The sequence below is a fragment of the Amphibalanus amphitrite genome, unplaced genomic scaffold (assembly GCF_019059575.1).
Source record: "Amphibalanus amphitrite isolate SeventyFive unplaced genomic scaffold, NRLGWU_Aamphi_draft 002203F_arrow, whole genome shotgun sequence".
In the NCBI taxonomy this organism is placed as follows: Eukaryota; Metazoa; Arthropoda; class Thecostraca; order Balanomorpha; family Balanidae; genus Amphibalanus; species Amphibalanus amphitrite.
The window spans coordinates 26,259-46,494 of NW_024883694.1; the positions used below are offsets into that span (position 1 = coordinate 26,259).

Below are 20,236 nucleotides of genomic sequence, written 5' to 3' on the forward strand. Positions count from 1 at the left end.
AAATATTTTTGTTGCTGTAGGAAAAAAAGAAGCATTTCTAATAAGATATGTTCGATTCCGATACTCACAGACATGTTAGCAATATTCCTTCGGCACAGTTTATTCTCGAATAATGAATATGAAAAACGGTTCTACATGGCTTCTGAACTAGGGCCTATATACGAGCATACGCCTTCTGCACGAATCTCGCATACTGCCATTTCCGAAGCACTTGAGACCAACGAGCGACTGTATCAATGTGGCTAATCTCGGGCATTTGTTGCGAGCTGTGCTGGTCGTTGAAAGAAGATGGCCATCTTGCCCTACCCATGTGACCGTCTTACCCCATGGGGGGTAAGACGGGTTTTTGCAAGGTTTTGCAAAAATAGCTGCAGTTTATTTGTTGAATCAGGTCTAAGTCTCATCTTCTGGCAAATGGAAGTAAGATGTCTAAAAAGATTTTAACTCAGTTTCCCGTTTCTATGATGTTTCTAACCAGCCGTAAAATGGCTCCAAAGTTAACCCGGCAGGCGAAGGGCCTACCAGCCACCTTCCGCGCGGTGGGGGGGGGGGGCATTTTTTTGCCCCCCCCCGTATCTCCGAAACTACTGGACGGATCCGGAAAATTCAAACGGCGTTCGATAGCCCTGTCAAATTTGTCGAGGGAAACCAAATTTCATTGACCTCGGGGTCACCGATGACGTCACAGGTCAGGTCAAAGACAAAATGTTTCACCGTTCACGGGGCTTCTAGGGAAAGCGCTATAACACCGAGTAAAACGCATTTTGTCAAAAATCAGCGATGAGGCGTCAGTTGTCTAGTACATATGTTGCTATTAGAGGTCACCGGTCATACCAGGTCAGGTCACAGGTCAGGTCACCAAAGGTCACCCTGGGTCACCACATGAGCCCAACTTTACTAAGGTTATGCGATGCATGTTTTATGGCCAGTTTTTCATTTCCAACTCAATGGTGTTGGTTATAAGACCATCAGGTACGGTTAAGGTCACTTTCTGGTGGAGGTCAGGTCAAGGTCAGGTCAAAAAAGGTCAAATTTCAAAGTTGATATTTTTGCATAAAATGGGTATCGAATCGATGCAGCTCGTCACGGGGAGTCTAATGGTGGTCTTTGTTTTGCGCTACGAGGTCTAGAATTGCTAAAAATTGTGTTTGAAAATTTGACGTCATCAATTTTGAACAGTTTTTTCGCTATAACTTGGCCAAAAAAAGAGGTATCGATCTCAAATTTGGTATGTAGATAGAAGGCGGTAGGGACTATCACATATATTCCGGTTTTTTTCGAAATTCAAAAAACTTTTTGGATTTTTTGGCTATTATATTCGAAAAATCTATTTTTTGATTTTTGGGGGTCAAAATCCAAAAAAATCGAAAAACCGAAATAGCAGTTTTGTAGCCCTTTTGATTCCACACCTTTTATGTCTGAAACATTTTTATGTATCTCTAAAGCTGTAGGCCTGACAGCTCTTTCCGCGAAGCCTTTTTTGGGGTCGAAAATGGCAAAAATGACGTCACTCTGACGTCATTAGCGGCCAACCTATCATAGCCATTGGAAAAATTTTTGGTCACCATGTGCGCTAGCTGCTCCCGGGAGGGTACTGAAAGTTTGGTGACGATCGGCGCAGCGGTTCTCGAGATATATCGAAAAAACTAAAGGGGGGGCAAAAAATTGCCCCCCCCCCACCGCCTGGAAGGTTAAGGTGCCCGTCCTACCCCACTTTCCCCTAGTAGTGACGGCCAAATAACCGATATGATTTCTTCGAAAATTCAAGAGAGAGATAAAAAGAAGAAAAAAGGTGCAAACGATCATCGCGGACTATTGGGAGGATATTTTTAAGTTCCCGCACCTTGTAGCTAGTTTGCAAACATGAGCGTTTTGCACAGAAACAAGAATAGTTCACAACCAAGTCGCTAGATGGCAGTAGTGACCAGCGCCTGTGACGATGCTGTCCCGCACAGCTCGTGTTTCTTGAGGAGGCTTGGAACGGCCCAGGATTTCCGACGGAATGCTCCAACATTGTGAGTTTTACACAAAGGCCAGAAAACTGCAACGTATAGGATCAATCATCAATACTGATAAATATGAATGAAACAGTAGATCCCGTTAAATGCTTGTAGACTAGCACGCACCACACGCACCGTAGGTAAATACTGCCTGTCCATTACCCAACTGCCACGTAATGAAAGGTTTCAATCGTTAATAGCGCCTTTTTCATGATCGTTCTTCCCGCCTAACACGCAGCCCGCTGAACCACCCCCTCCTGCTGTGCGGGTGACGGCCGCCCACCTCTCTCACGGGGCTCTGCGACACCTGAGCGAGCGTCATTTCAGCGAACGACATTTGAGCGAAGCCTTTTCAGCGATTATCAATTAAAGCGATTGACTCTTTTAGCGATTGTCAAGTCGGCGAATTCAATCACAGCGATTATCAACTTAAGCGAGGACCAGAATCAGCGAAACCAGATTGAGCGAATATGTGGAGGTCAATGGGGGACCAATTGAGCGAACACAGTTACAGCGAAACCGAACGCGACGGAAGTCAATCATTTGCTACTTTTCGGAAATTCTTGCCCTTGGAATACCCGCTTGGTATGTGTCATGCTTCAAGCTGCGCGCGGCAAATCAAAAATTTGCTTTTAAGAATGGAAACCACAAAAATATCTGGCCTCATTCTGCAACCTTGATCTGGAAATGTGGAACGTGATAGGACGATGGAAGGAATGCCAAGGACCAATAATAAACTCGAGGGACGGCACAGGGGGATCTAGTCTATGTTTCAGGGACCTCACCCAAATATCTGGAAATTCGTACGCTGCTTGGGGCAAGAACAAATTGTACAACATGGGGAACTGATCCAAATTCAAGCGGGGGAATTTCGCGAAAAACAGCACAAGCAATACATATGTGCTGGATATGTGCTGCAATCTCTGAACATACGTTTGGTCATCATTTTTGGCAAACAGCAGGGGGGGGGGGGTGAAATCGAACCGCTGGAATTTTTGAGAAATGTTGCATTAAATTTGGAGCTTAATGTCTGAACTTTGAACGTGACATCCGCCATCCAGTTCCGCATAACCATGAAAGTTCCGGAAACATTCGTTGTACGTACGTTCGCAAAATAAAATAGAAAATACACTGTTACGGGACGATGAAGTGTTTCGCTGAAGTGACAGTCGCTCAAACTGTAGTCGACGAAAAAGATGTCGCTGAAACATAGTTTTCGCTTAAATTGGTAATCGCTTTATTTGATAATCGCTCAATTTGATATTCGCTAAGCTGCCAGTCGCTGAAAATGGTTCGCTCAAATGACGTTCGCTCAAATGACACTCGCTAAAGTCGCTCGCTCGGGCGGGCGTCACCTCTGGTCAACTCTAGAGGATTGGCGGCGACTCTGGTGGTGTCACCCATTCATCAGGCTCAATGGCCACCGCGGAGCACCACTAGGGGTGCCGTCAGACGCTGAAAGCCGCCCGGCTAATGGTGAAGCACGAACGGAATTTTGGCCGCCGACCGTGATCGACTGGGTAGTGGGAAAAATTGCAGTGAAAGGCGTGCGACGGTCATGCTCCAACAGGTTAAAAAAATGTATACCGGACAGTGATGCCATCCACATTTTTGCTCCATCCCAAGATCTCGACCAGAATTTCCCAAGATTCTCGTCTCGAATCCCAAGACTACCCATCGCATATCCTTAGGAGTACCCCAAGTAAATCCATAGCTTATTTTGGACATATTAGTGTGTTAAGTATTCAACTTTCTCTTCTTCGGGTCCACCCCTGTCCTTATTGGCGTATTTACAGTGCAGCTAATGTACCTAGAGGCCGGGGGGAGGGGAGGGTGAGGGGGTCGATCGGACTCCTACAGCTGATCGGTTCCTGACCGAGTATAAGAGCTTCACGAAAAATGAAGATGCTGGCCTAGACAACATGAAGCCGGTGGTATCTGATATTATGGTCAGGTCATTCGTCGACCGTCAATGGTGGGTCACCCAAAACACAAAGTCGGAATCTGTTAGAACTTCTTGGAAACGAAGTCTGTGGCATTTTGGATTTATTTCGAAATTTGTCTCGTGACACATTTGGAGAAGCTAGGGTCAGGTGAGGTGAGGCTGATTTTTTTCCACCACTGAGTTTTGAAATATTGTCTCCAAAACAAGCTCTTAAAAGCTTATGTGAATCCCGAAATCGAAAAGCCTATGCTGTGAATCTGCGTGTAAGCCAGTGCCCGCTGGGGCCCATGAATTTTCAAGCCGACGATGGGGAGGGAGTCTAAATGAGGACCTAACTCGTCCCCTGGACTATATAGTTACAAGACGTCAGCAGTGTTGTGAAGGTCGCAAGGTTACGCTTTGATTATTTTTGGTCCAGCAAAGCCCAGAGGTCAGGTGACCACTTTTCCGAGGTCAAAGACATATTGCCCTTATTTTGGTTCGCGGTCAACGGATAAGTCTCCATAGAGCAAAACTGTAAAATGAAACGCTTTGTGCGGGAGCCGCTTTCTGAAATATTTTTTAGGCATAATGTTTGTAAAGGCTTTTCATAGCCACCCAACATCATGCCGCCAAACCACCCATCCCCGTTGATCGGTAGTTGGAAATTAAACAAATGAGCGCCAGTTGCGAACAGCGACTGAAAGCTGCTTCTATACCCATAACAAGTAATGGTACAAAAATAATCCTGCGATCTCGGGAAGATAATGCCTGCTAGAAACATCGCAAGCTTCGTCCGTTACTTCAACATGTTTGATTAACCGTCCGTGAGGCAAATCCATCCTAAATCTATTATCGACCAAGGAAAAAGCATTCGACAGCATGAGAAGACAAAGTGAAATCAGCTTCTGCCAGATCCCAAGATATGCAGTGCAAATCACAAGATCCCAATGTTAATGTTCAAATCCCAAGATCTTGGGACAAATCCCAAGGAATGGCATCGCTGATACCGGATATGAAGTTGCTTATGAAGGGAAGCTATATGAAGGGAAAATACATTCATCAGAGTGCCGATGTAACGGAAACGCTACTAAAATTGCAAGAATAGCAATTCTTCTCATTGAGGAAGCTTCTGGGAATATGCACTTTCTGTCTCCTCTGTCTCTGTGCCTGTCCTTGTCTCCTCTCCCTCTCTCTCTCTCTCTCTCTCTCTCTCTCTCTCTCTCTCTCTCTCTCTCTCTCTCTCTCTCTCTCTCTCTCTCTCTTTCTCTCTCTCTCTCTCTCTCTCTCTCTCTCTTTCTCTCCCTCTCTCTCTCGCTCTTTCTCTCCCTCTGTCCCTCTCTGTTTTTCTCTATCTCTCTCTATCTCCCCCTCTTTCTCTATCTCTTCATATAGGTGCATCTCTCTCATTCTCGTCTGCATGTATCTTTCTCCTTAGTCCTTACTTCTGTTATGCACCAATGGTATACTCACTGCCGTAGTGTAGGTACCCGTATACTCACTGCCATCTGCTGCCGTAGATGGCATGGCTTGATTATTAGACTTTGTAAGTTGATTTTACCCCTCGAAAAGGATAGCACGATGCATTCCTAATGGCTCCTTTTACCTTTCAAATCCATATGCTATTGCTTTAATTTTTGTAACACTTGCGAAGCCTGCCGGAAATGGCGAAACTTTGAGTGCATAAGCTGCATAAAGAAAGTGGAAGCCATCCAGCCGTGCCTTTGTTTGACAAACATCTGACTGTCTTGTTTTCATACAAAGCAGCTACTGTTTCTCTTCGTTGTTGATTATTCGCTTTATGAAACCATCTCCCGCCTTTCCAGAAATGTCGGGCTGTCGCTCATCTTGACACGAGGAAGCAGCCGCGTTTTCAATGTTTCGCATTCATTTATGATCCGAAAACACGGCACATGGTAGACCTAGAGTGACGCCAGACGTGACGAAATTGACACTGTCCGGCTGATTCGGCGACAACTGCGTAGCTGAATTTGTTTAACATTTTAACATCATAACTATCAAAGCAAAAAAAAAAACTGAGCATATCTCAAGGAAGCTGGCATGAGTTCTGTAAGGATACTTCGTTGGGATAGCGCTGAACGCGCTGAATCATCAATCAACCAAAGCAGCAAAAATCAAGCAGACATTCACGATAAATGTGGTTAAATAGGTATTCTGATGATGTAAGTACTTTCATCCAGGCATCGGTAGGATTGTGATTGCCGGATTGCAAAATCCTGATTGCATTCCTTTTTGGTGGATTGCACCTGGATTTGAAATCCATTCCAAAAAACAGGATGCGGATTGGATTGCATCATACTTCCAATTTTTGCAATCCAATCCGGATTGTGTTTGATTAGTGCTTTGAAATGGTTTGTTGCGATTGAAAATTATGAGATCGGCTTCATCGGCTTAATGTACTTTGCTATGAAGGGCTTTACATCGAAACTTGAAATAATTTAAACGCTTTTAATTTAAACGCTCAAAATAATACACGCTGATGAACTACATAGGAAGGGCAAAATTACGTATTTGAGGGCGAGTTTTAAAATATAAAACACTGGTTGGGTAGAGGTTTAAATGTGGGGGTGTTTCAGGCAAAAAATATTTCCCATAAAAAATACCTGTGCCTTAGATAGGAATTACTCGCAAGACTAGGTACTAGAAATGGGTGATTTGGGGATGGAGGCACGGCCCTATGCCCCCCTCCCTCCCCCAGATCCACTAGTGCACATAATAATACAACAGGATTGCAAAAAAGGATTGCGGATTTGATCACAATCCAAGTGAAAAAAGGGGATTGCGGGTAGGAATGCAATCCACTTCGGCACTAGGAATGTGGATTGGGAATGCAATCCTTTCAAAAAAGATTTTACCGATGCCTGCTTTCATCGAAGTGCACTGACAACCAAAACGATTCTCTATTCCCTTTGATCATGGTGTGTCATGCTCCTATAACTCTGCCGTTTTCCTGGCGGAATGCCCTTAAAATACTCAAATGATTCCTCAAATGATTCCTTTTAAGCATATCAGGGGTTTTGGTCTAAAACAACACCCTGATCATTTTCTTCGAACATACCCAAACTATACCCTCATTCTTTAAGTACCTCCCTTGAATTCTTCTAATATACCCTAGTGTACAGTCTCTGCCGCTACTGTCAGATACCGTACCTGTGCCGCTCGGCGCCTCCGGCGGTGACCGGTCGGCGGGCCGGGACTGGCCGGCCGGGCGGGCGAGGAGGACGGGCAGTCGCTCCCTGGACGTGTTGCTGACCACTAACCCGCGCCCCGCTGGGCTATTCAGCCATACGCGCCCTGCTGGGGATAGAACCTTAACCCTCGTTTTGGATGTGTTACGATATATAAAGGGAAATCGGACGAGGGAGCTGAGAGTAAGGAGACAGTTTCTGAGCAAGCTTCTACGACGAATATACCTAGGGCATTATTATTTTCCCTTCTGGGTTTATGTGGGGTCTAATGCAAGAATACATTGAGATCAGTGATGGAAATCACAGAATAATACGGGAGTGTTACGTGGTATAATGCGAGTATAGTTTGCAAAATATTCCCCTTATACGCTTAGAGGGAACACTAGAGGTTTCGATGTAAGGGTATTTTGGTAGGTTAAAAGGAGTGTACTGTGGGTATCGCAGGGAATAGAACAGGAATCATATTCCTTTCCTCTTCGGTACTTACTAGGGTATATTAGAAGAATTCAAGGGAGCTATTTAAAGAGCAAGGGTATAGTTTGGGTATATTCGAAGAAATGATCAGGGTGTTGTTTTAGACCAAAACCCCTAATATGCTCAAAAGGAATCAAAAAGATTCTCAGTGTAGGGTATATTAGAAGAATTTCAGAGTGATATTTAAAGAAAGTGCATTTGGGGTATATTCGGAGAAATGATCAGGGTGTTGTTTTAGACCAATTCCCCTAATATGCTTAAAAGGAATCAAAACAGCTCTCAGTGTGGTAACTACACATTTCTCCCATTATATTGTACATAGAAAGTAAGCAATATTGTGAGCATTGAGCACACCTCTAAATATGTCAGCAATTATACGAGTCAGACATTTAAATCCAAACACACATTGCAGACATAGTTATGCAGTATGGAGGTCCTCTCAAAGATTCAATATTTTCCTCTGGCTCACGCCCTTTGTCCCGCGCCAGTGAGGCGTAGATGGATGTTGAATTTATCAGCACGTTCCCCGGTGAGCCATGAACCCCCTCCACCGAGACTGTGTCAGCAGGTGCAGTGTGACCGTATAGCGGAGGCACGGCGTGGGAGACTCGGGGTCAGACAGGTCACTCGGGGTCAGTCGGGTCACACGGGGTCAGTCAGGTCACACGGGGTCACACAGGTCACCTGGGGTCAGACAGGTCACACGGGGTCAGACAGGTCACCTGGGGTCAGACGGGTGAGCCTCGTCACCGGCTGCGACCGGGGGCCGACACTGCCACTCAGGTGTTCCCGTGACTTGCCGAGGGGAGGCGAGGGTGCGGCCTGCTCCTCTCCCCTCCCCTCCCCTCTGTGTGAGCGTCTGTCTGTCATTAGACACCGACAGCTCAGAGGAGCTCAGCTAGACGCCGGCTCAGCGACCGAGCCGCGAGCGTCAGCGGTTTGTCAGCGGGACGGCAGTGATCTGCGCCCCCCTGCACTCCTCGGTGGTGCCTCCCACCCCGCACTCCCTCTCCTCTTTATACCTCCCACCTGCCACTCCCTCTTTCATTCTGACCCTTTCTCTCTCCACTCGATACCTCAGTCTTTCCATTCCGTGTCCCTTCGGTGTCCCTTCCGTGCCCCATTCGAGGCTCTACCATCTCCTCTGTATCTCCTCTGAGAGATACAGGAGATACAGAGGCTCTACCATCTCCTCTGAGAGAGAGAGTTTCTCCTCTCTCTCTCTCTCTCTCTCTCTCTCTCTCTCTCTCTCTCTCTCTCTCTCTCTCTCTCTCTCTCTCTCTCTCTCTCTCTCTCTCTCTCTCTCTGTCTCTCCCTCCTCCCTTTCGCTAGCATCTCACACTGCCAATAGGCTACACTCTACCCGTTATCCCTCCCTGTTTTCCCTGTTCCGCGAGGAAGGAAGTGATTGGTTCTCCGTCTTCATCGGGCTCAGTCATAACTGATCAATGAAGATCAGGATGATCTGGTCGTCCAATCGCCTGTCTGCGTCTGCGCATATTTCTCTCTTATATCAAGAGTATCCTCCCAAGAGATTCAAGCAGACATGTCGCATACGAATATCGAATGAAGTTTCAATTGATGTAATGTGAGTTGTGACGCACGGTACACAACGGATCGCAAACGGCTCTGTTGCATAGTAGAACAAGAAGTAATATCGCGCTCACTGACAGTGATGCGTAAAATGTATTGCCAATTTGCGTGACCGCTTCAATGCGAAGTGAAGGCACGACAATGTTGACATTTGACGCTCGAGGGAGCAGCTGCAGAATAAGAATTCTTTGCTCAGTGTTCTGGGTCTGAATTCAACGACATTGGATGGGTGACTCGAGCTCCACCGAACAAGTTCCACCGTTCATCTGAGTTCTTCGGGTTTTATGGGATCAGGGGGAGCGTGACCATAATTGAATCTTTTTAAATCGTAGCTGACTCAATGTAAGGTGATCGGGTCCCGAAGAAAGTATACAGAGAAAGAAACACCACTCCTCGCTTGTCGTGGCAAGGGAAGACGCTTCTGATTGCATGGGACAAGTTTTGGTTTCAGCTGTTTTTTTTTTCGTTTGTTTTACTCCGTACCTCGCTACACCTCGGCATGCTTACTTGAACAGGCAATCAATTAGCTTAGAAATGTGCCATAAAAGATGCTCAATGTCGCATTCTCTTTGAAGTTGTAAATCACACGGTTCACTTTTGAGAATAGCAGGCGGTGCGTTTCCCTGGAATGTACATTTCCACTGAAAACGTGCCACCTTTTCTATTTTTTCTCATCGGAAGTGATCCGACCGACCAGCGACGCTTGGCTTCGGTCGGTGGAAACGGCAGAGATAAAAGAACGGGCGATTGTCAGCCCGGCCATTGGACTCCAAAGGCCGGCACGTCTCAAAGAGGCGAGGGGCCTTTTTATGAGTGTCGACAGCTCGAAGCGCCGTTTCAATTAAATCTGAACGAAACTGATCAGTGTCGCATCGACGGATATTGCATCTCAAATGCGTTGGACGCTGTGGCGCTTTTCGACGTCACAATTGTACAATGGTGCACTAGACAATCGATTAATATAAATTTGGATATCAAAATGTTCGGTGACGCCTATTAGGCGTTTCTAACAAACATTTACTGTTAACGCCAGACCCCTTGAGACCCTAATTTTTCGCGATTACTTTTAAATGCGTGAAGGAATTTCAACCAAGCTCAGGACATGGCCGTTTCAAGACAGGCCGAAACTTTTACAATTTAGATATTTTATCGCCATTTCAATATTTCAGGCACTTGTCATTGACTCGTAATGTTAAATTTCGAGCAAGATTTTCATCCGGTGTGTAGAGGCTATCACCAGTCAGTCTGTGATACGTTATGACGTCACAGCTAAGCCCCGCCTCTGTGGTCTTGGCCTGCGGCGGTTTCGGGCCGGCGCGCGGTCACTCTCGCTGTGGCGGGGAGCGGGGACGGGCGACGGTCGAGCGGTGCCGAAAGCCGGCGGAGTTGTGCGTAGCGTCTTGGCCGACAGTGCCCAGAGAGCGACATGATGACTAAGGAGTCATAAATGCTCAATGCGCATTGCTTCTACAATGCTGATATGTTCGCTGATATATATTTTTTTTTATAAGCTGCATATGACGGGCAGATGGCATATAACTGACATAAGGTTAGGAAATATTCACCTGTATTTAAAGCCTATGGCGTTGCAGATAATGCGATAATGGGATGTCGGATGTCACCAAGTAGCTGGCGATTTGTCATTGACATCGCTATGCAACCATCGAACAACGCAATAATAAGTTAATTGCCTGAGCTTCACATCATACGGCTCGCTCGTATTTCACACAGATACCCTACATCGAAAATCGTATTTGTTAGGAATCGTTAACGTTTGTTCGAAGCACGACTGAGTAGTAGGTTGAGGAGTGATGGTCCTCTTGGTCCTATATACAAGAGTCAACAAGAGCCTAACATTTACTTGACCGTCTGCTGCAATTGACTCATAGCACGTGAAGCGTCAGCGAAATTCATAGTCCTTCACAGATGGCAGGGGTGTCGTTTGTACAGAGGTCGCTGATGGGCACGGGTCAATGCCGCAGTCGTGGGCGGAGCCTAATGTCATATGACGTAGAAAGCCTCTATCCAGGATGGAAAAACAGTTAACATTACAAGTCAATGACAAGTGCCTGAAACATTGAAATGGCGATAAAATATCTAAATTGTAAAAGTTTCGGCCTGTCTTGAAACGGCCATGTCCTGAGCTTGGTTGAAATTCTTTCACGCATTTAGGGGAAGCGGGGGTAGCACCGCCATGTGGGAAACACCGCCATCCTCTCTATCGGCAAAACTCTGAATTGTAAATGTAAACACCCGCCATTTCGGTGTCCGAACGGAAACGGGACGCCGCGTGAGGTAGGTTTCGCTCAGATTTATTTGATTTTGAGATCGCAATTGCCCATTTTGTGAATTTCAAACCATCGTTGTAATCATTTGGCATGTTTGAGCAGCAAGTAAGTGGTCATTTCAAGTCAAAATGCCTTGATTTTTACGCTAAATTTGAGGGCATGAAGTGCTCTTTGTTGAGAAAGGAATTACAGAAGAATCGCGTCCCGGCTTGTTTTGCTGTCGGGGCGTTGTCGGTCCATGACTGTGAGTGGGGTAACACCGCCATGCTCGGCGGTGCTACCCCAAGGGGTGGCAAAATGGATAAAGCCGCAATGATGATTCACTCAGCTCGGAGAAGAGCTTTAGTTAGGCCGCAAACGTCGTCTGTTTTTTAACCTCACGTTTGACTTCACTGGATGTTTCGAAATAAACGTGAATTTGTCATGCTTTGTATGCATATTGTCCGCAACAAACAGTCTGATCTGTGACAAACTAACAACCAATTCTTGTGTGTCTTATATGAGTTTGAGTTACTATTTCAGACAGCAGTAACCCTTCCAAGGGTGGCTGTCACCGTAAGGCCGATCTGTGGATAACATCGCCATCAGTGGCGGTGCTACCCGCACATTTTTTGGAGGACGAAAAATGCAGGACTTGTTTTCGACGTCTGTAAAGTAGCGAAATTTTATAATGGAGCGCTGGAAACTATGCCAACATGTAGGAAAACATTCCTACTTTCACATGAATGCAAAAGAGCTTCGTTTTTACTACGCATATCAGCTCGGTGAGCAGAAATGCTTAAGGTGGCGGTGCTCCCCCCGCTTCCCCTAAAAGTAATCGCGAAAAATTAGGGTCTCAAGGGGTCTGGCGTTAACAGTAGTTGCTTAAAGAAAAAGTTAAGTGGCAACATGCTCTTTCATGATATATCATACGAAACATTCAATCATGCTTTCTTTCATATGACGTATGTAAGTATGTCACTTTAATTTGATAGAGTAAACCGCATCCGGGTTTGTTGTTGGGTTGCTGTCGATGTAAATATTTAAGCATGTAGCGTAGCCGCATCCTAACCTAACCCAATTGCTTGAAGCATTATCGAAGTAATCACTGCCGCTTGCCGTCTTCAACTCCCCAGTGACTATAAGTCGTGGCTATGTATGGCCTCTATACTTCCCAGCCTCCTCCCTCTCCCCCCCCCCCCGAGACGCTGACAGACAGGCACACAGCCACGTCCACGCAGAGTGCGTATCTCCGTTGGCTCGGTCTGCCGGGGAGGGGAAGGGGCGGGGGATGGATCGCTGCCAAATCAGACGCTCCCCCCCCCCCTCCTTCGGACACGCAGCTCGTAATGATGTGGGGGTGCGAGGGCTGCCGATAGACGAGAAGGGCCGACGTTGGCCGTCCATGGCAGGGTAACGAGAGATCGTCTGGGGAGGTGGTAGCTTCAGATGCCGCTTTGGTTGGTTTTTTGGTCTGCTCTGATAAAATGTTGAACTGTTTGTGCCAAAAGCTCTAAAGGGCGCTTAACCTGCCAGGAAATTACAATGATGCCTACAATGCTCAAGAAATATATGAGGTCTTGTGTCATATCCTCTGTCCGTATCTGTATCAAAATGCAGCAATACAAGTAGAAACTAGAAAGTATTTCATACAGCTACTTCCGATCTCAGGAATTCCATGAAAAGCATTAGCATGCCACCACCACTCTGTCTGTGAAACTCGCCATACATTTGATTCCTTGTCTTGGGTCAGTGCTGCCGAGAAGCTGCACAGTGCGATAAGGCCAGCCGTCATACCTTTCTGACATCGCTCTAATGTTCGCCTGTCCCACCTTTGACGCTAATGTGACCCTCACCTACGACGTATGGCGTCATTACGTCAACCATTGCGCTCAGTCGGCCGCGAGCCATAGCCACCAACTGCCATTGTTCCAGTTATTGGTGCCACTGCCAGGTCGTGGGCTTTCATGCTTTAGCGCTATCCGCACAGTGGTGATTACAACACTCAACACTCATGAACAGGCATCATTGTTGAATGAGACTGGACAGTGGTAAATGCTGATGACAAAACATCACAAAAGAGACACTTGATACCATTATCCAGGAGCCAGCACCCAGTAATCACCATATCGTCGAGGTAATTAACTGTGCCGTCTGACTGTTCACAGGTGTCTGCCCGAAGGGTACCAAGTACGTCTGTGAGTTGCGCAGCGGTGAGGCGCGCTACTGTCTGCAGGAGGTCTTCATCTGCGACGGAGTACGACACTGCAAAAACGGAGAGGACGAGGGCGTCGACCTCTGCAGTGAGTACATCAATCGCTCCACGTTCTCCGACGGCTTTCGCTTTTAAAAGCACTTAAATGTGTGTAAAAATCCGTGTGCTTTTTGTTGACCATTCCAGGATATTTCACTGAATGCTCGTACGAAGTATCGGCAAAATAACGTAACATGTCTATCCAGTGCACACTGACACTGCACACAAACTATTTCCGCTTCAGTGATACATGGCCCGTTTTTTTAACGAGTGGTGTCGCAGTGGTTCAGTTGAACTCATTATAAAAATAATATAAACATTTAACACCGATCGTTGGGAACACCTGCGCGGATTTATACTCATTTGTAGCTAGGTTAAGTTTTGATTACCTTGTCTATTCTTCTTTCATCAGCGTTTATAATTGAACGCAACAACATATCAGTGTACTGTGATGAATGCACAAAATGTAATAAATTGCCTGCATCCCTGACAATATGTTGCTGCTTTGGTGTAGTTTTATCACAATTTTACGACTGTCGGTACGTCTTGAAGGCAATTCTGCTGAGGCCCCACGGCGCGTAAATGACTCTGTTTGGCTGTTTCAGAGAGGGGGAAGATAGCTACAACCATATACGATCCCAGATTGTACGGAAACGCCTCGAAGCTCTTCGGCGATCGTGACTCCTGCCGTAAGTTTTGTTTATGAAAAGGGGAATATGTAACTGATGTCAACAGAGTGCGTTAAAGAAGAAAACATAAGTATGAGACAATCTGACAAACTTCCACCTTAGATACAATTCATGATTGGGTTTTAATGGCACCCTAAGTACTGGGGCATTCCACGATAGATCGACCAAAGCCGTACACCCTCATATTTTATTTTTTGCTTAAAATTGGTCTAATGGGTTGTGATGGGCGGGGAAGCCAGCTGTGCCAAGGATTTTTTTCTTCGAACAACGGTTTCCGAGATATAGCCTCAGGCAATTCCTGGAGGTCACGCTGCAATCCTATGTTTGGCGGCTTATAACTCAGAAATTATTGGTTTTCTATGGTAAAAACTTTAAATGGTTCAACTCGCAATCAACCAACAAACGTTTTGGCTATCTCGGATTTTCGATTTTGAAAATTTTGATCACGTGACATCTTGACCTTTTTTCGAAGAGTGACCTTGATATTTTCCCAACTGAAAGTCGCAATTATGTCTGATGACGATTAAAGCCTTATCAATTGTCATTCATATGCGACAATAAAAAATTGGCTTTTGGCCTGCATTGACCTGAGATCAGGTCATTTTTGTGACCTGTCCTTTATAAGTCAATGGCAGAAATATCGGCTACCACCGAAACGCATCTGACCGGTTCAAATACTTTTGAATCATGTTGAGTTAGGCTATATTTGATGGCACTGGTGCAGCTTTGTATCAGTGACCCGCTGAAAGGTCATCCGAGGCCACGCGTTGAACACACAATAATTTTCCGTTTTTGGCTGTACCTTTTGCTCTAATAAAGAAAGAGACGTAGAGTAGGCACCAATGCGTTTGCTTTCGCCTAGCGCCAGTTCGTTTTGAATTTCAATACCGATGACCTAAGGTCAGGTCAATTTCTTGACCACCCCATTATAAGTCAATTGGGGAAAAATCAGCTCCATTATTTTTACAGTAAAACGCGTCGGAATTGCCTAATATACCATGAGTGACTTCATATACGACTAACTTTGACTACCTTGAGACCTTTTTTGCTCTTGGTCAACTGTGGCGTTGCTCTTGGGTCATGTGACGTCATTATGTAAAGGTCACCAAATGTTTTTTGCTAATAACTCCTTACAGGTTTGAGATACAGCCGCGCGGATAGGCTCATTGTGTTCAGCTCGTCAAGGCCCATCGAATGATATATATGATGACCTTAAGGTCACGTGACCTAAGGTCAACTTTTGACCTTGACCTTTCGAGGTCAACATACACATGTTTCGATGCGGATCGACGAGAAGATCACGATGGTGCTATTAGTTTGTTACTAGCTGTGATACTTTGAAAGTTATTCGAGAAAAACTTAATATAGGGGAGAGCGGGGCAATGGCGGACAGTGGGTAATGCCGGCCACCCATCTCTTGTGAGTACTTTGTCCATCACTAATCAGCTGATGTTGTTTACATTTCAGTTGAGCGCCATTCTAGCACGTGGTGCAAGTTTGTCACGGTAGCTCCATTATTTTCATTTTTATAGCGTTAAATGTGTTTTTCGTATCTGATTTTTAATTTTTGTTGCATCTATTTGCTGACTGTGAAATGTGTTAACCCTAGAACGCCTAGGGGGGGGGTTGTATCAACCCCCCCCTGAGGTTTTTTCGAAGTGCACGCTAAACGGCTTGTCGTAGCGGGCTGAAATTTTCAATACCCACTGGGGCAACCTTTGCGCATCTTTTGCCGAAAAAAAATTGATCGGGTCATGTCAGGTCACGGAGTTATGACGTCATAAGAGGTACAGCCTCCGGCCGGATTTTCACAAACTGAGTGCCAACGCCCGAGGTTTCCTGCCGGTGGTACGAACATCGGTTGATGGATCGTGATGAAACTTCCCATGCATGTTGGGGCAAGTATTGGCTATCATATGGCATAAGAAATTTGACCGGGTCAGGTCAGGTCACGGAGCTATGACGTCACAAGAGGAACAGCGTCCGGTACTATTTTTGAAAAGCGCCCGAACCACTATTTTGCTAATTCTTGTCACCTCAATGGGAATATGCAGCAATATTAGCTTCTATAGGGAGGAAATGGACCTCCCAAATCCAAAAATACAATCAGATTTCAAAAATTTAAATTTTGATTTTTCGAATTTCTGCCGCCGACTGTGACCTTGCCGACTTCCGGCGCTCCCAACGCGCCATTTTTAGAGCTAGGGAAACGAAATACATACCAAACGATAGAGAATTGATCAAGGAACACAATAGTGAAGGTTTCAAGTCGATATCTCCCACCGTTTTGCCGCAATCGCCGCCGAAAGTTGAAAAAAGTCTATTTTTCCGAAAATTTGACCTTTGACCGGTCAAAAGTAGGTCAAATGTTGACCTAGGACCAAAAAATATACCACCAATCGCGAGATCTCGTTGAGAGCAATCCGTTGGTTTTTTCCGCTAAGCTCTACGACCTTCCGTTTCGAAACGCCAGGGGGGGGGGTCGTAACAACCCCCCCCCTGGTCGTTCGTGTTATGAGAAATGGCCTGGTCGTGCGAGGGTTAACGCATTTTCAGAAGTGCTGCTTTGCAATGACCTTCAATTAAGCCTTTCTTAGGCGACTGCTGGATGTGAGGGGTTTGCGACACAATGCCTTTGACTGCTGCCTGCTTTCTTAAAATAAAGCTGACCTCGGGGTAATACCGGACACGTGTCCGGAATGACCCCACGCGGTTTTGTTTGCGACTTCTGTCGTTAAAGCTCAACGTTTCGGGTTGCTGTGTTTACGGCTGTGTTAGTTTGCTTGCTGTTTACGGTTGTGTTAGTTTGCTGCTCTGTTGGCGCCGCGCTGTTGTGTTGCAGCGAGTGCAGTGTTGTGTTGCAGTGCAATGCACTGTTAACTGCTGAGTACAGTTGTCGTTTCTTAATTCTCACTTAAATTTCCATCGAAAGAACGGTTTGAGGATGAATACCAGTGACGATATTTCGACTTTTTGTGCTATTGCACTTAGTGGCCGGCATTACCCCTCGCTTTTTTGCACCTCCATTTTTCACCACATTTTCGCGTAGGCTCTGAATCTGTCATCAGTGATCTGAGATACTAAAACTGGGTGTTATCTGAAAGCCTATTCCTTTGGCTACAACCACAGTCAAAATCACCATAAAATAGCTTCAAACAGCTAAGCTATTGAGCAAAATGCTTATGGTGTCGCCATTGCCCCACTCTCCCCTATATATGTAGTGCCGCCATTTCGACTTTCTTTTTACCTCTGTGACGTCATCTTTGACCTGAACTGAAAATGACCTGAGTAAAAATTGTAGACCTTATCCATGTGTACCCTGTGCCGTTTACCGCTTGTCGCTATCTTGATTTGTTCTCGAGATGTCGCTGTCGCTCCCGCTCGTAATAATGGGAAGGTCATAAAAATTACCTGACCTGAGGTCAACGCAGGCCGAAAGCCACTTTTTTATTATCGCATATGAATGACAACTGATAAGGCTTTAATCGTCATCAGACAAAATTGCGACTTTCAGTTGGAAAAATATCTAGGTCACTCTTCGAAAAAAGGTCAAGATGTCACGTGATCAAAATTTTCAAAAATCGAAAACCCGAGATAGCCAAAACGTTTGTTGGTTGATTGCGAGTTGAACCATTTAAAGTTTTTACCATAGAAAACCAATAATTTCTGAGTTATAAGCCGCCAAACATAGGGTTGCAGCGTGACCTCCAGGAATTGCCTGAGGCTATTTCTCGGAAACCGTTGTTCGAAGAAAAAAATCATTGCCACAGCTGGGTTCCCCGCCTATCACAACCCATTAGACCAATTTTAAGCAAAAAATAAAGTATGAGGGTGTAGATTTTATTTATTTTTGGTCGATCTATCGTGGAATGCCCCTACTAGTCGATTCCTTAGTACATAGTTTTCATCTGTACTACAGGTGCTGCCGAGAGGTACCGATACAGGTTACCTGTGCCCAAATTTCTTACCAGTCATTTGCTCCATGTGCATCAGAACTGGAGAACTACAATCAGCCGGTGTGTAACTGTGTCTACAACACTCGCCTGGAGTGTGACGACAGACAACTGACGCGGATACCGGGCAACGTCAGTCCAAACGTCACGCGCATGTAAGTACGTACGTGACGTATGCTGCCCCGGGAGAGTGTCAATCGAACCCAAGGCGATATATGTAAAGGGTCGAACCGGCTATACTCTGGTCTTTTCCACGCGATGTTTTCAAACTTCAGCCCCCACGTCACGCCCATTGATGTTCTTGGTTACCATCAGCTACAAACAGCGTCAAGCCTGACTCGGACGTCTGCTGTCCTGTAAGATCACATCAGTCCCAACATCAGACCAATACGAGTTATTCCGTCCCGCTGCATACCGTCCCGCTTCAAATCCTCGGCAGTAAAATCCGCCGACGGTGTAGGATGCCATGAGCCTCACCCCTTATATTTCCTCTGTTGATAAATTGCTGTTGATAAACAATTTTCAGCTATCATACGACCAATGTTGAGCATCTCTAAGCCGTTTCATTGGATCAAATTATCATAGTACTCATACTGATTCCATATACCTACAGTGATGCACGTTCGATGGCGCACAATGCTTATCGATTCATAATCAGTATAGTCAGTATAGTCGGAAGACAGCACAAACCGGCGTTATTACGCATGCAAAATGTCATTGCCCCATTTGCATAGTAAACGACGATGTAATCACATTCCCAGTACCCCACGGTCCGAGTTGATCCATTTTCCGGTATCTGGACAGGCTGAAGTCCAGTCCAGTTTGATCGGGTGCTGAAGATCATGCATGATGCATGTGGCATTAGACTGTCATTATGCATGGTGTGTGCAGTGTGCATTGTCTGCAGAGCCAGCTGATAGCTGTTGGCAATAGTGCCCACTCTATCTCATACTTGCTTGTCTAATGAAAGGAGACGGAGCATCATGAACTTTATGTGCAATATTATCTAACATATAAGCGCGGTTTATTGCAGATAGCAGTTTTCAATTAAGACCGGGAGGCCTCCATGTAAGATATTTCATAGTAATGACTTTGTGTTCATTGACGTTAAAATCAAGTTTTTAGCCCTTCTTGTAAAGCAAGTATTTACTGGTTTATTGATATCTTAGTGAAGTCATTAAAACAGCAAGCCTTTTATTATACTTGACGTCATTTTCGTTGCATTGAGCGTGTTTGTACTCTTTAAAAACCAACAATAGCCCACACAATTAGGTATGTGTCTGTAATAATTACTTTTACAAAGCACACTTATTATTGCTTCTGATATCGAGCATTCCTCTTTTTTTTTTTTTTTTGATTAACGCTGGCGAAAATTAAGTTCGAACATAATGGTATGTTGATCAAACATCAAATTGAGGAAACGCAGCAGTTGGTCCATCGGGAAAAACACTTCATTCAACGACAAAGAAAAATATATATTAGGCAGTCAACTTTGCCGAAAAGTTACGGGCAACTGAGTTTCATAACTCCAGAAGTAGAATTCTGGAACCACTGGAATCTAAATGAGGTCTAGATGGGCTGCTAATTTTCCTGACCTCCAGGCGAAATGGAAGCTGTTCAGGGGCATGCTTTGAAGAAGTACACCGTTCTAATCATGGGATGCTCATAGTTTCAGTTCTTTGCTAAGTGCTCCACATATAAAACAATGCTTGTTTACTGCTCAGTGCTCATATCTATTGTTATATATATGACATACAATTAGAAAAATCCGTTGGTGATGAATAAATATGTACTTAGTGATTGGGAATCCAAAGTTATTGTTCAAATGCTTATATATGTAGGTATCGAACAAAGGCCCGATTCGAAAAAAGAA

General features: G+C 45.2%; 1 protein-coding gene across 1 annotated transcript in view; it reads left to right on the plus strand.

The window, feature by feature from the left end:
- Nucleotides 1–20,236, plus strand: part of LOC122376586 (relaxin receptor 2-like) — a 44,228-nt gene that overhangs the window by 16,642 nt on the left and 7,350 nt on the right. Inside the window, exons 2-4 of the mRNA XM_043356473.1 lie at nucleotides 13,636–13,770; nucleotides 14,327–14,410; nucleotides 18,404–18,518. Of these exons, the coding sequence (XP_043212408.1) occupies nucleotides 13,636–13,770; nucleotides 14,327–14,410; nucleotides 18,404–18,518 (334 nt within the window). The remainder of the gene's footprint in view (nucleotides 1–13,635; nucleotides 13,771–14,326; nucleotides 14,411–18,403; nucleotides 18,519–20,236) is intronic.